General features: G+C 42.2%; 1 protein-coding gene across 1 annotated transcript in view; it reads right to left on the bottom strand.

The window, feature by feature from the left end:
- Window positions 1-3,129: 3,129 nt before the first annotated feature.
- LOC115193832 (PDZ domain-containing protein 8) overlaps window positions 3,130-15,974 on the bottom strand; it is a 70,905-nt gene continuing 58,060 nt past the window's right edge. Inside the window, exons 4-5 of the mRNA XM_029752901.1 lie at window positions 8,205-8,367; window positions 3,130-8,040 (exon numbers count right to left, since the gene is read on the bottom strand). Coding sequence (XP_029608761.1) covers window positions 5,777-8,040; window positions 8,205-8,367 — 2,427 coding nt within the window. The 3' untranslated portion in view covers window positions 3,130-5,776. The remainder of the gene's footprint in view (window positions 8,041-8,204; window positions 8,368-15,974) is intronic.

The following is a 15,974-nucleotide window of genomic DNA, read 5'->3' as shown; positions in this document are numbered from 1 at the left end:
TTACCTTGAAATTGGCCTTTTTTTCATTGATTCTACAAACATGTTTTTACATTGACATTCTAATTGAGAAAATACCTGAACTGAAACCTTTGAAGTCATAAGAAAGTTATATCCCCAGAATCCAGTGCTGTCCTGGGTTGACTGCTTATGTCTATTTGCATGGTATACCACATAAAAAACACAGCATCACTCCAATATCATCCTCAGTTACACCTTCCACATAAAAAAATGGTTAATGAAACACATTTTCACTGTAAATAATACCTCAGCTCATAGAAAACATATTTTGCTTTTTTTATTTGTACATTTTGGAAAGCCATTTGAATGTGTGGAAAAGTAAGACTTATATCTGAGTGATTTTTGAATACAGATAATAGAATTGTATCTTTCTGTTTACCCTCAGCTCCATTTACAGACAATTGGAAACATATATCTTATAGGCTTTTCTTAGTGTGTTTGTGTCAATATAATGTTTAGGTAGAAGATGTGTAACTAAGATTTTTTAACTTTCCCTATTGATATTACAAGCCGTAAACATATACGGACACAGCTTTACTTAGTTGTCTCTGATTAAACATCACCTTAAGGAGAGGAGAAATTCCATAAGCACTTTATCAGTCTAGATATCCACACCATTTAACTCCAAGGACAGTTCTAGTATGTTAATGTTGGTTTAGCAGAGAGAGAATATCGAGGTGATCAGTCTGTTTTGTCGTGTCTGTTAGTGAGAAAACACTCTCAAAGTTTAATCAAAGATAAATGCACTGATTATTATTGTGTTTTAAGTACACTTTCCCAGTAGTGTTAATCCCTAAAATAAGTAGAAACTCAATGTATTTTCAAGCACTAAGGTTCAATTTTAGGTCCCAATCTTTACCAATTTTAATCTTAGTTAAACTAATCCCTTGAGAGCATTAACTTTATTTGTGAATTTATCGATCACTTCCAGGTCATCAATAAGTAGACCCTTTTTCTAGCTGTTTAACACACAATACAGAAAGCACAGCATACATTGTTTCCAAAATGAAATTAGTTTATTATATTGTCCAGCAGTGCATGCACACACTGAGTATACCAAACATTAGGAACACCGTCCTAATATTGAGTTGCACCCACCTTTTTTGCCCTCAGAACAGCCTCAATTTGTTGGGGCAATGCCTCTACAAGGTGTCGAAAGCTTTCCACGGGGATGCTGGCCCATGTTGACTCCAATGCTTCCCACAGTTGTGTCAAGTTGGCTGGATGTCCTTTGGGTGGTGGACCATTCTTGATACACAATGGAAACTGTTGAGCGTGAAAAACCCAGCAGCGGTACAGTTCTTTACACAAACTGGTGCGCCTGGCACCTACTACCATACCCCGTTAAAAGGCACTTAAATATTTTGTCTTGCCTGTTCACCCTCTGAACAGCATACATACACAATCAATGTGTCAAGGATTTTAAAAAGAATCCTTATTTAACCTGTCTCCTCCCCTTCATATAAACTGATTGAAGTGGATTTAACAAGGGTCATCAATAAGGGATCATAATGTTCACCTGGATTCACCTAGTCTGTCACAAAAAGAGCAGGTGTTCTTAATGTTTTGTATACTTAGTATACATTCACACTTATGTCTGAGGATTTGATTGGCTGACTGGGCCCTGGCCTGCACATGTCATTAGTGAATTTTGTGTGCCGTCAGTCACCAGTATTAATCCACAACACAGGGCCATGAAGGGGCCCTCCCCTTTACCCCACCCCACTCTCCTATTTGTCCTGAAGCAGAAAACGAAAATAGACTCATCCACTATTCTACTTTTGTCAAGATCACGGTGATCTAACAGAAAAAGCCAGGCATACACAGCACAGCTAATAACTGTCAAATATATGTAATTGTTTGGTAAAGTGCATTTATTACAAACCATTATTTGGTTCTTCAAGCAAATCTGACATCTAGATATCCTGGAAATCTGTAAAAAATCTTTGAAAATACTTTAATGCCCTTGCCACAGAAAAGCACAATGGCCCATATTCAAAATATCAAATAAGATTGCATTTTGAAGTATATGGGCTGTTATTTGCCAAACTCTGGGTTTGCTGGATTGCAGGTCTGTTTGAATGGACACTCAAATGAGTTTCATTGTATATTAATGATATAAGCAAAATTGTCTGTGGTGGAGTTGACAGAGATAATTACCTGATAACTTCAATATTAGTTGCATTATTTTCTCAAATGTATATTTAAATTCGCCGCACCCTTAATGAAAATATTCTTATGTCAAGATGGCTACCATTCGGAGAGGTTGTCGTTATTTTTGCAATACATTGTTGGGTCATGTAGGTTACATAATTGATTATATATTGTGGAGATGAATATATTTTTTGTCATTTGTTTAGATGCGAAATATATTGCACACATGCACCAAAATGTATGTGTGTGTGTGCTCATGTTGGTGTGTGTGCCTTCTGACGTGTATATCAAATACTTACTAACTGGTACAAAAAAACTAATGTTGACATTTTATAATCTGGACTGGTTGTTTACGTGTAGTGTGCTGATTGTGTAATATATGTTGATACTCAGTGGGGATGGGAAACAAAAATAAATGTTGTATACTCTGAAAAAGTGTTTGGATGGAATATGTTAACATTGGATGTCCATTTTTTTTAAGCAGTACATTCAACCAACCTAAGTTTGATAGATGTTTTTTTTAGTATGATTAATTGTTGACTGAGGAGAAATGACACCTATTCTTGATGTCTTTGAAGCAGTAGTGGGAGACATGAGGATGTTGGGGGAGCAGACTATGAGGGGGGGGGGGGGGGGGGGTCACCAGTTCCCCATGTTCGAGACAACACACTCTAATCATCATGTCCATCTCACCACTGGGCTCCAATTACTTACCAGATGCTCAAACAATGATTTCCCATTCCACCAAGGAACCTTAACAGTTGACACAAGACTGATGGCTGTCTTATCTTTCCCTGTGTCTACAGAACAGGCCAGTGTGAGAGAAAGTCCATCAGACCAATGTAATGTTAAACTGAATGAGAAAATACCTTCGTCTTACAGTACCTTCAGAATGAGTTCAGTATTGCTTAATTCAAAGAGTATTTAGAGTAGGAACACACAGGAACTCAAATGGACTTCAGGTGAGCTTTTTTTTTTTATTGAGGCCATGTACAATAGCGCTTCATCACATGATCCATCTCTAGAACCGTGTACAACATCCCTCTTACAAAAACAAATTTCAACAGCAGAAAGCCATGACACTATGTTAGTATACTGTGAATCGTAGGGAGAGACAGATCAGGAGAGTATGAATGGGTTTAGAGAGTACAGAGTTACAACAGCAGCAGTAGCAGAAGTAGCATGACAGCCCAAAATGTGTTTTTGTTTACTCTTCTCATGAGCTCAATTCCAGCCCAGGGGTCCCAAGTTACCTAACGGTCAGATACGGTTTTCTATGGAGAGAAACAACGAGAAATAGAAAACTGAAGAATCCTTTCCTGATTATCACTTGTCTTCATTTCCTACAAAAATATTGCACGACAATCTGAATATACAACCATTGAAGACAGATCAACAAGTAGCAGCCAAGCCAGCTTCTACAAGAGCATCACGTCTATTGCACAGAATTTAGTTTAGCTTTCTTTCCATCTCCTGTCTGACCCAAAGGGCCACTTCACCATCTCTGGTCCTATGATGAAGCAATGGCAGCACAGCCACAGAAACACACTGATTTCAATGACCCGGGTGAGAATAGAATAGAAGTCATAGGCTGTGTCGTAAAATCTGGCTTGCCTACTACTTAAACTGCATACTGTGTACTAATCGTACTACATACTATTTAGAACATACTGTTGAGTACAAACGTATGCAGTCAGCAACAAATATCAACATACTACTCATCCATACTGAGAAGGCGTCATCGAATGCGCATTTGCGCTTGTTCCCCGCCATTTAATTTTTGTAGAGTGTGCCCCTTATTCTGATTATCAGTTGTTCTCGAACACAGGTGGGTGTGAAAAGACAATTCTCTTCCTCAATAGTGTGCAGCGAATTCTACTAGATAAAAAAGCTGAAATGAGTATGACATCCGGGCATTTAAAGTATACTAGATTTTCAACATTTCACATACTATAAAACGTTATTTTTTTCGCATACTCAAACAGCGTACTATTTAGGAGTATAGCTATGGGTATTCGGACACACCCGTAGTGATCCTATCCAGAGGCTTTAAACCAGCGCTTTTCCTTCTGTGTCTTACAACAGTTGTACTAGGTTTGTATGGAGTTTATTTGTGGCCGGTCATGATGACGTCACTGTATTGGGGTACAACAGTGGTTGCATTTCCGTAGAGGGTTTGTGCTGGACTGTATATACACATACATAGAAATGGACATACATTCGTCCATAATTGAGAACAACTTTCAAAGGCCAAGAAATGTACACAATCACAGCCTAAATGCTCTGAGCATTTATCAAAATCAGACCCAACACCTGTCACCAAATAAATAAAGACAGATATACATACACTAAAACAAAAAGACATCCACGTGTTCCTGTATCTTACACAACACTCATAACGAGATTAACCAAATAAATGAATTTTATGCCATAAATACATAAATACTTTGCATCATTCAATAAGAATTTGAACAGCAAGCATTTCGTCTCAAGTAACATGATCGGATAAAACCACCACCACATTTGAGTTGAGTTTTAGTTCATGGTTCTTATATCCATACAAATAAACAATTTGTATAGGGGGGGTGAGACAACAAAACAGGTGCTTAATCAAATAACTTAATTTTCTAAATTAGAAACACTATTACATCACTATATCCCTCCCCACCAGAAAAAAAGTAACAGAAAAAAATAACATGTACAGTTAATATGCTGGTTAAACAATGGGTCATATACATAGTCAAACATGTTTGGCCTCGGTGACATAAACTAAACCGAGGATGACAGGGATAGAGCACCATCTTCCCCACATTATTGCCCATTTCATTGAATTATCACATGAGCTTGTAGTTCCAGAACCTCCAAAAACTAAGAGAAGAGTCATGGGTGATCTCAAAAACTTGATTATGCATTAATTAAAGTACTCAAACAGAAGATATGTGTGACAAGAAAAGTACATCTGAAACAAAACACATTTTCATATGGTTGAGTATATATATTTAACACTAATATTTATTTCAAAGATATTTATTGCCCAAAGACAATTTAGATAAAAACAGAACCATTTGCAATTTGCATAGCTCCTGCTATGGTGACCATATTTTGATTGTAATCTTATGCCAAATTTGAAAAGCGGTTGCTGTAACTTGAAGTGATAAAATACTGAACAGTTCCATTGAATACAAACATTTAAGCTCACATTTTCAAGCAATAGGAAAATATGTTTTGTTTTCAAGGTGCCTTGTAAGGAAAACAAATGAATTAACGTCAACAAAAGCTAAAATAGAACACAAAATTAATGTACAGTATGTTTTCAACTTTTATTGAATCCAAGCACTTACAGATTGACTTGGGAGACTGTTCTTAATGCCAATTCAAGCAGGTCACAATCGAGCTTTCCAGCTTCCCTTTAAAAGTATGACTTTAGGAAAACTAGGACAAAAACCAAGAATGAATCGCATGACCGACTGGTTTACAAATCAACAATTGCACCCTCACCAGACCACTTCAGCTAATCTTCAGAAGGTAACCTAGACCCCACCACCCCCAAAGAAAAAGATTCCAATCATTTTGTTGTAAGTCTCAAGCCCATGCCTCATCCTCTCTAGTGGAGCGCCTCCACACAAATCTGCTCCTCTGTGATGTCATCCAGCAGCTGAGCCTCCACTGGGCTGCATATGTCACTGTCATAAACCTCTGTCCCCAGTATTGCCTCCTCCAAGGCCCCGCCCTTGGCCTGGAGGCCATGCGGCTCCGAGGGGGAGGTGCCGGCGCTATCCACAGACTCCAGGTCCTCGATGCCTGCCCGGTAGTGGATCATGAGCAGGGTGAGAGCCTGGAGCCTCTCCCCAGACTTGGCCAGGGCGGCCGTTATCAGAGCCTTCCTCCGGGCGTCCCCAGTCTCCCTCTCCTCCTGCATGAGGGCGTTGTTGTGCTCCAGCTCCTGGTCGATCTCCTGCTGCAGCTTGTCCAGCATCAGCTCCAGTTTCTGCGAGCGCTCTTCGGTGGGAAGGCCCCGGTACAGGTCCCGGCCGATCTCCTTCACCGCGATGAATACACTGTCATCAAGTCCTCCCTCCCTCCTTACCAGCTTGGTGGTGCCGCCGGGCGCATGCTTGGAGGGGCTGGCCCCGGCGTAGGTTTCTGTATCGCTGCTCTCATTGTCTGAGATGTCAGGGGTGTGCACCACGTCGGGCACAACATCAGCCGCTTGCTCTGCCAGCCGGCTCTTGGGCACCTGGCGCAGGTTGAGCAGACGGGAGCCGGTGTTGATGATGTGGCGGCTGAGGCCTGTGGTGGCGCGGTTGATGGTGGACTTAGCCTCCGGGTCGGCACTGCGTCGGTCGGTGGCGGCCACGCAGAGAGGGTGCTCGGCCAGGCACTTCTCCTGGCACTTCTTGTGGCAGACGTAGGAACAGATCATGCACTGGGAGGCAGCCTTGGTCCACACCTTCTTCTTGCAGTACTCGCACCAAGTGGGGTTCTGGAACTGGGTGTCCTGGAAGTTGTGGCGCACCTCCACCAGCTGCATGGTGCTGTAGGCCAGGTCATCACTGGGAATAGAGGAAGGCTGCTCCCTCTCTCTCTCCCTCAGCTCCTCGTCCGGCATGCTGGCCCTCTTCTCCCGCTCCGCCAGTCTGCCGCACGTCTCGGATTCTCCATCAGCCAGGTAGCTGAAGTTGAGGATGATGTCTCCGTAGCACAGTTTCTCGTTGAAGCCCTTGTGGGTGCTGAGGCTGCGCAGGGCGGTGCGGCTGACGCTGGCCCTGGGCTCTGGGGCTTCCAGCCTGAAGGTGCTCTGGTACTCAGATGAAGACGTGGACAGACACTCCAGGGCCACGTGCTCCAGTGTCAGGCTGACGTGGCCCAGACACAGCAAGCTGCCCAGCTTGAAGGGGTCTTTGCACCACAGTGCCACGTTAAGGTACTTATGGTTGCTTTCCACCTCTAACACCACAGAGGCATGGCCCCAGTGGGCCGTCCGGTTGCGGAACATGATCTCTGAGGACTCCCACATTGAGTGATCCTCCATGCTGTCTCGGGTGTTGATGGAGCTCTCAGAAACCTTGTCTTTGGCCAGGTCCTGCTTGCTGGGAGTGGAGGGGGTCGCTGGCGGCTCTTCGCAAGGTTCGGGTGGTTTGACTGCTGGCTTTGGTTCGGTCTGTTTCACAGGAGTCGTCACAGCACTGCCTTTGTCACCATTGCCTCCCGTGGAGTGTGTTTGAGTCTTTTCTGGAGTTTTCTCAGCCCCGTTGGTAGCTTCACTCCCCTCCAGCAGACTTTGAGTTTCAGAAGAGGCAGACGTTAATTTAATGTGGGGTCTAGGGGGAACCGGCGGGCGAGTGGGTGGGGGTGGAGGGGGGCCGGTGGGGCGCTGTGGCCCCTCTCCTGGCTCACTGATCTTGTGTGGCGAGGGCTTTGGTGTGGGTGGGGATCTGACCGGCGACTGAAGCCCTGCCAGGTTCATTTTGCGGTTGAGAATGGGCGATATGCTGCCGAGGGGTTTTGAGGCCAGATTGGTCACAGTCCTTTTGGGGCTTTGGTTTACGGACAGGAAATCCTCCTTGGCCTCCGCACTACTGCTAAGGGTGTTAGGCTTGGGGTCCACAGTCAAGTCTTCAAACTCACAGTCCATGTCTTTGCTGTCGGCTATGTCGGCGAGGGTGGTGATGGGGGCCGGGTCCTCCTCATAGCCCCCCGGCGGAGGGATGAAGCTGGGCTCCTCTAGCTGGCCCAGCCCCTCCTGGAGGGCTCCCAGGCCCACGGTGGGACTCTGGTGACGCACAGGCCTCTCGTACAGGACCAGCACCCTGTCCCCCGCCTGCTTCAGCAGTTTGGGCACTTGGACAGAGGATGTCACTTTGACACCTGCACGGAAGAAAAATAACATGTTAAAGTCATATTTATATACCTAAACAACATGCATTCCAGTGTTATTGTATGCTACTGATCTTAAGTCACTGCAAACATTCTCAGGGTTGCCAGATCATGCTAGTCAGGTTTACTTATGCTGCATGGCTTTAGGGTCTTACCTCCAATGGCGATAAGTCGATCGCCCTTCTGCAGGTCTGCCAGGGCAGCAGGAGAGTTGGGAGTGACCGTCTCGATGCTGACATGGACCGCGTCACCCTCACAGGCAGGGACGTGCCTGAACGTCATACCCACATTGCCAAAGGGTCCTTTGATAACCTCCGTCTGAAACACACAGAGAGAAATGAACACACATTAGAAATTTCAACTTAGCATCACTTTAAGCTTGCTATCTATTTCAGAACAGTGAAGAAAATACAGTAAGCCTAATCCTTTAGGCTACTCTGTCTCAAACCATCACAAAACCGTTCAATTTAAAAATGTTACCGGCAGCATACCCTTACAGCATACAAATATACAACAATATTAGACCTAGTTGAAGAAGTTCATTTCTAGACATTAAGTAAACATGCAGCTAAATAGTATATAAAGAAAGAAGACTAATGTTTCAGAACAAGAAGTCTGCCTCCACACTCTGGGTTAGATGACGGTAAAATACTGCATGCTAATTCGGAGGGAAAGAAAGGTCTGCAATTACGGGCCAATTTCACCCCTGGAGTTTGCCAGATGCCTCAAATCACTGTCACAGCACATTGAGCACAAGTCACGTATCCCACCATGCACCTGTTGTGATGTCGGGGCAACCTGCTTTGTGTCTCCCTGGGCCAATGCAACATGACAACGTGCTGCTATAGTGCAGTGCTTCTAATGTAGGAGTCCCCCCCCCCCCTATTCTATGCAGATTCTCATAATACCATGTCATCATGGGACGATTCCAACTATCAAAATGTCATACACACCAACACAACTATAGAATTGTGGAGGAAGTTGATGTCTGTCAGATCTTGAATGAGAGGTCAAATGTGATGAGAGATTGATGGTTGAGGGAGGAGAGGAAGAAGAGGGGATAGGTAGGAGGGGAAGTGGTCTGGGAGACAGAGGGGACTCAGAGAACCCAGAGAGACGGAGACAAACGACTGTAATTTCCCAGCTGTCATTTGTTCTAATTCTCGAGGAGGACACTGATCGAGTTAGAGGCGGGGATGAAGAAGCAGATGATCTATACGAGCTGACAAGCCGAGGGTAGTTGATTCCTTTGAAGCTGACGGATGATTTCAAACCTTGGATAAGAACCTTCAGGTGAAACTTCGAGATAAAGAGATCAGGCCAGAACCTAAGCTACATGTGGGTCCATCACAATGTGACACGGTAGGCAAGAACAGATCATAATGGTCTCTACTTCTATTAAAATGTTTCAGGTACCAGGTTTTTTTCCTTCTATCTTTCTACGACAATTAAAAAAAAAAGATTTTACTGTTGCACAAACATTTGGAAATCAAACGATTGTGCAATCATACAGTATTGCTGATCATCTTGACTATGTTCACACATGGTTTAAAAAGACTTCCAGTACTACAGAAAAATAACAGCGTGAGCCATAGAAAGCCTGTAGGCCTCGTCACAATGGTGGCAACTGACAGGAATATGGTGTGGACAGCAGTTGTTCAGTCAGTCCTATTGCCTGTCTCTAAATCCTGTAGACCAAGGAACCTGCCTTTTCATTTGAAACTTTCCTAACTAATTTAATGCAGGTCCCTGCCTCAAGGCTTAACCGGATCTGGCCACGTTGAACCCCTTTCCTAGAATGGCCTAATTACATTTAAAAGCCAACAGGTGTTAGTGGGGAAACGATGAGGGCTGCAAAGCAAATAAAACACTAAGTTCACCCAACGATGTACCGCAGCTGCAAAGACAACAAAATGTGCACAAGAGCCTTTAAATCGTCAAGCTATTGCCATGTTAGGCTACATTGTGCACAAATCAATGATGAAGAACACTGTGTATCTTTGAGTAGCCATTTGGTAGTGTCTCGTGAATAGCTGGCCCGCACAAGCAATATTTGATTCTGGGTTCTGATATTAGCCATTTGGCTGCTGGCATATACTCTCTCACACAAAGCCACTTTTTCATGTGTCAAAACTCTTCCATCAGAGTTGACAGCATGGTCTTGTCATAATTGAGCAGGAAACAATACATATATTGTATGTAGGTAAGTCAAACTATGGGGGACAATCTTGCCAAAGAAAACACGTTTTCCCCCCCCTTTCTAATGGAAGAGGCCAGTGAGATTCAGAAGAGGGTCTGAAACCACTTACAGACAAATAAATAAAGCAATTCAAGCTCAACAAGTAGCTGGGCAGGAGTGAATATCAAGGGTGCTGCCGCTATTACTGGGGCTAATATCTTCTTTGTGCCAGGAGAGGAAACGCTGTGTGATCTAAACCTGAGGCTTTCATCTGAGGATGTCTGCCTCTGAAAGCATTGCACTCCACTTCAGTCGCTGGTTATGATGCATGTCAATCGCAAATCACACACACAAGGCTGCGACTGACAAAAGACAATTGAACATCAGATCGAATGGCCTGCTATACACTGCTATAGTCACTAAGCAAATTCAATTGAGTGAAAACCATCAGCTGGACCCTCATGTGTTTCAGCATCCATCCTGAAGAAATACTGATCTCTGCATTAGCCATTCAGTCAGACACAAACCTAAAAAGCATTAAAACAAAAATGGTTTTCATGGTACTGCACCAGTAGTGAGTGTTTCACAGTATCAATACTTTGTGATAAAGCTCAGCAGGAGGGTTAGGCTTGATGCTCATCTGTGTGCCTTAAACAGATTTCCTACACATCCTATTCCTCTGATAGGCTGTCACCTCTTGAAGGCGCTCTTGAAGGCAGCAGCAAAATACATGGTAGAATAAATCTATGCTTGTATTTCTAAGTCACAGCACTTCAAGTATTCATACTGCAAAATGTTCACCACGCACTAAGCTATACTGAGTGGTGATCATATATTTTTCTCTAAAGGTAGTAAGTTTGGTGAGTCAACACGATTTATGACTAATACAACTCTACTGCATCCTTTGTTCAGTTACTGTTCACAGGGTCCCATGTACACTACAGGAAGCGTTGCACTAAAAACCACAATGCACCCACAAACAATTGTATGCTCTGCTAAGAGAATACATTGCCTTTGAACAAAATGTCGAAAAACGTGAAATTGTAATGACAAGCCATCTGAAACTACAATCGGTGAGAAACAAATTACCCATGTAGCAGATGCCAAGATTTGAGCAAATATGCCAAGTGACAGCAACGGTTGAGGTACATGGCTGGTTTACTGCAGAACGTGTGTATGTGTGTGTGTGTAGGTGTTGAGGGACAGTCATTGAAGCCATTGTGCTGATAAACACAGTAACCTTGTGTATACACCTGTTGCTCGAGCGATGCCGCTGTCCAATCTGCCTCCTCCTCCACCCCCTGGGTCATTTGCATACGAGAGCAGAGTTTGCGAAGTGCAAATTGTTCCCTCCCACGTGATGTGTGCACAACACTCACACATGGCGGACAAGATAGAGAACCCCTAATGAATTTAGTAATAAGACCACAGCTCTCTCCCAGGTGCTCATTAAAAGGAAAAATCCACCCCAAACCACTAATTCCTATAACTTAGTGTTAAATAACACTAATATGTAAGAACAATGTTTTGTGTGAACAAATGTTTAATTTCGTTATAATAAGGTGGGTATCAACATGTGAAAATCATTGTGGAAATCTGTTGCAGCTCAAGTCGACTACAAAACCCACAATGCAATGCTCCATGGGCTGGCTGCAAACGTAGCTATACACAATAATACCAAAGTCAATATCAGCATGTGAAGTAGCCAGTTAGCTGTAAAAATCACCTAAAAACAAACCGCACTATCAATTTAGCAGTCTACAGATCGATGTGCCTCACAGAGTGGAGTCTGATATTCGCAACGGCACAATGCAATGCACCCTGGACTGAAGAGGCAGACAAGTTGGAGAAATGTGGTGGAACCTCTGTTAAATAATACATTTTATGAGGTAGGAATACCGCAAAAATATGATCAATGGATCATTCAAGAGAAAACATTATTGAAATCCGACATGTATGATAGATGTTTTTGCGATCTAAAAGTCATATTCCTATTAACTTCCAGTGTAGTGAGGGAGATTTTATCACAGTGCTACGTCATACCGGACAGATTTCTGCCTACTTGAACACCAATAGCTCAGATACACATGAAAACATGAAATGACCCCGGGAATTGATAGAACATCGCACAGAGATGCACAAAAACAATATAACATTCAAAATAGGTGAACCTTTCATTTGAAGAATGTGAGGTCCCGGTCCCACAGCTCTCCTTCAGTGTTACGGTCTAATGTTCACTGATGCTTCATTCAACTAACATAAGAGAAACCAGCATAACCTCTTCAAATATATTTTCAGCTTGACGTTAGTAATCGTTTCAGCTTGATGTTAGTATCCAAGTATTCATAAAAATAATTTGTGTGTCAGTAAACAAGTTTCTGATTATTAAGAAATCAGTGGTGGTCAGTGATGTTTAAGATGAGAGGACGATATTTTTTTTCATGATAATGGCCTTATTTCTATTACAACATATTGGATGACTGTCATTCATATCACATTCAACCAGCTCATTGTAAGAGATAGGTTTAGGCTACTACAAATTCAGTTATGTTTTTCCCTGTTTCGCTATTTGCTTTCGTTTAAGAAACGTTTTACAATAGAATTGGCTGAATGAATACCTCTCTGATCACATGCAAACACAGTTCACATTTATAGCAGCCACTTACAAACAGCATGATCATTTTGGCTGGCCGTTGTAAAATTCCTTCTCGCACCGACGCGCTCTCCTCCTCTCACCTTTTCCCTTCGCTTGTGTTGTGCACTGAAGTCCACATCAGCTGTCTGACCATGCAAAAAAAACTAAAACTGTCCAAGCCAAACCTTCACATCATAACCACTAACCGCTACAGGCAGCCTACATCGTTGTCACCATGTTAGCTAATGTCATAGTCAACATAGCTACTAGTATTAACGCGTTAGTAAACCTGCTACAATCACGCAGTACAGTATACAGTCAGCAATCAGTTTTACCAGCAGGCCCCAGTGGCAATAAATTAATAAAACCAAAAGCTTACCTTGACTTGGAAGAGTTCCAGTGTTGGATAACCATAGTCAGCTAGCTAACATAGCATCCTGCTCTGTTTGAGCCGGGTGTTTGAGTAGGCTAAACTAGCTAGCTGCATTCGCTAGCTAAGTGAAAAAAATACAAAATATAAAACTCTTGCTTCTCCATAATTTAAGAAATTAATTTGATCAAACCAGTTCAACTATTGTCTTTCTCTTAGTCAACTACTCACCACATTTTATACACTGCAGTGCTAGCTAATTGTAGCTTATGCTTGCAGTACGAGATTAATTCTCTGATACTTTGATTGGGTGGACAACATATCAGTTCATGCTGCAAGAGCTCTGATAGGTTTGAGGAAGTCCTCCGGAAGTTGTCATAATTAAGTCTTTGGAAGGGGGGTGAGAACCATGAGCCTAATAGGTTTAATATTGAAGTCAATGCACTCAGAGGAGGACGGAAACTAGCTGTCCTCCGGCAACACCATGGTGCTACAGTGTGTTTTAATCAATTATTTGATGACGTGAATATATTTAGTATAGTTAAATTATTATAAAAAGGATAACTTTTTTTGTTTCACTTTTTATGAATTTCACTGAGGATGGTCCTCCCCTTCCTCCTCTGAGGAGCCTCCACTGTAAGAAATTGAATAGACTGCAGATATAAATCATGGTGTTGAACAAAGACAGACCTGAAATTCAACTAATGAAAAACAATGGGTGCCAAAAAAAACTTTAAAACTCCTTTCTACGGAACTTTTCTTTTTGAAGTTATTTTTTGTGGCCTTTACCCTCAAATTACATTGTTTTATTATTTTATGTGGGAGATTTATCTCAAACCTGAGCTGAAGCGACAGAGTAATCTAGTTAACATTGACTAAGAGAACAGACAGCTCTTGGTTCCTTCTCACTGAGGAGAAAACAAACAGGCAGTGTAGCAACAGTCAATGGCCCAGATGTAAATAGCACAATTTACTGTCTATTTCAGCAAACTTCTCATATCTGTGCTGCCTTGGAGAACAAATGAAAGGTTAATGACTATTAAGCAGTTATCACTGCTTTAAATACACATTCATCTGTAGCCTCATCCTACGCTTGAGTAAGAATACAGTCAGACATTTTCTTTGATTCATCACATAGTATTTACCCTCACTAGCTTTAAGCACCAGCTGTCAGAGCAGCTCACAGATTACTGCACCTGTACATAGCCCATCTATAAATAGCCCAAACAACTACCCCTTCCCCTACTGTATTTATTTATTTTGCTCCTTTGTACCCCATTATTTCTATTTCTACTTTGCACTTTCTTCCACTACAAATCTACCATTCCAGTGTTTTATTTGCTCTATTGTATTTACTTTGCCACCATGGCCTTTTTTTGCCTTTACCTCCCTTATCTCACCTCATTTGCTCACATTGTATATAGACTTATTTTTCTACTGTATTATTGACTGTATGTTTGTTTTTCAGCATTTCAGCACTCCCTACTCCTTAAATGAAGGTCCATGTGTAGACAGACACCATGTTAGATGCTAGACTATAACACAGCAATATCATGACATTAGGAGGAAAAAGGTGCAAAACTAGAGAGGTTAGACAAAACATCCAATACAAATGCTTGCAGTGATCTCACTATTCTGACAAAAGGCAAAACATGTTAACAATACAAGCCCATTCTTTTCCTACTGCCTCCAATTTTCCTTATAATACTGTGTATAGGCCAAGTAGTGCCACAGCCGTAGCTAAACCAGCTTCATCGAAGCGCCACTCGGGTGGTCCAAGGGGTTGCACGTGAGCAGAGCATCTGCCGGATGCTGGTTGGGGCAAACAAATCCTTTTCCCGGTCACTAGGCTGCCCAGTAATCTAATGTAATACCACATGTCAGATCGATTTGTGTATGGTTATAGGGTACAAGTCCCTGCGAGGCAGGCAGGCAGCAATTCGCTGCCATGTCCAATTAGTGGCACCATCGGAGGAGCCTTGGATGGCCACTGGCTATGGGGTCCACATGAGCACTGTTCAAGTTGATTAGCTCCTTTAGAAAAACACTTGAAATCACAGTTGCAAATTTGAGGGTACCTAAATGAATAACCAGTAAATAAAACATGTTGACCCCAACCATTTGAAAGGTCTCCATATGGTTTGGCTGGATTGGGCTGTTGTTTTGCTATATAGAATAGAATGTGTGAGAGATTGAGTGTGTGTGATTGTTTTTATATGGCTGGTTATGGCTGCCTGTTTAACAGATTATTGTGTATCATAATGGAGGTTTCATAAATAATCTGTTTGGGATACGAAGCAATGCAAGCTGGACTTTTAATGGAAGGAGAAAGCAAACACGTAACTGACATAATTATTGTTGCCTGTCATGGTTGCCCTTTTCTCTTTTGTGAAAATTCAATAAAACTCAAAATCAGTATTACCCCATCTCCACCAGCCCACTTACAATTTCAACATCAGAATTCATTGAACCAATCAATGTTGTCATATCAGTAAACACTGAAATTAAAGTAGGAAAGCATGAATGGGTCCTGATATCAATGACTCAAAGATTAAAAAAAAAAATTATAATAATTATGCAACCTATTCAGGATTATTTACCTTTGTTAGGTTCTTATTTTTCAGAGTAAATAACTCACGGACACTAGAGAAGCTTAACCAAGTTTAATTCTTCCCAAAGGGTTGTCACAGCTGTATTCAGACAGCCAAACATTTCTCACCACCACAGGTGTATATATATAT

The sequence above is a fragment of the Salmo trutta genome, chromosome 5, assembly GCF_901001165.1.
Source record: "Salmo trutta chromosome 5, fSalTru1.1, whole genome shotgun sequence".
NCBI classification, from domain to species: Eukaryota; Metazoa; Chordata; class Actinopteri; order Salmoniformes; family Salmonidae; genus Salmo; species Salmo trutta.
The sequence above is the reverse complement of the archived record's forward strand: the minus strand, read 5'-3'. Positions and strand labels throughout refer to the sequence as shown.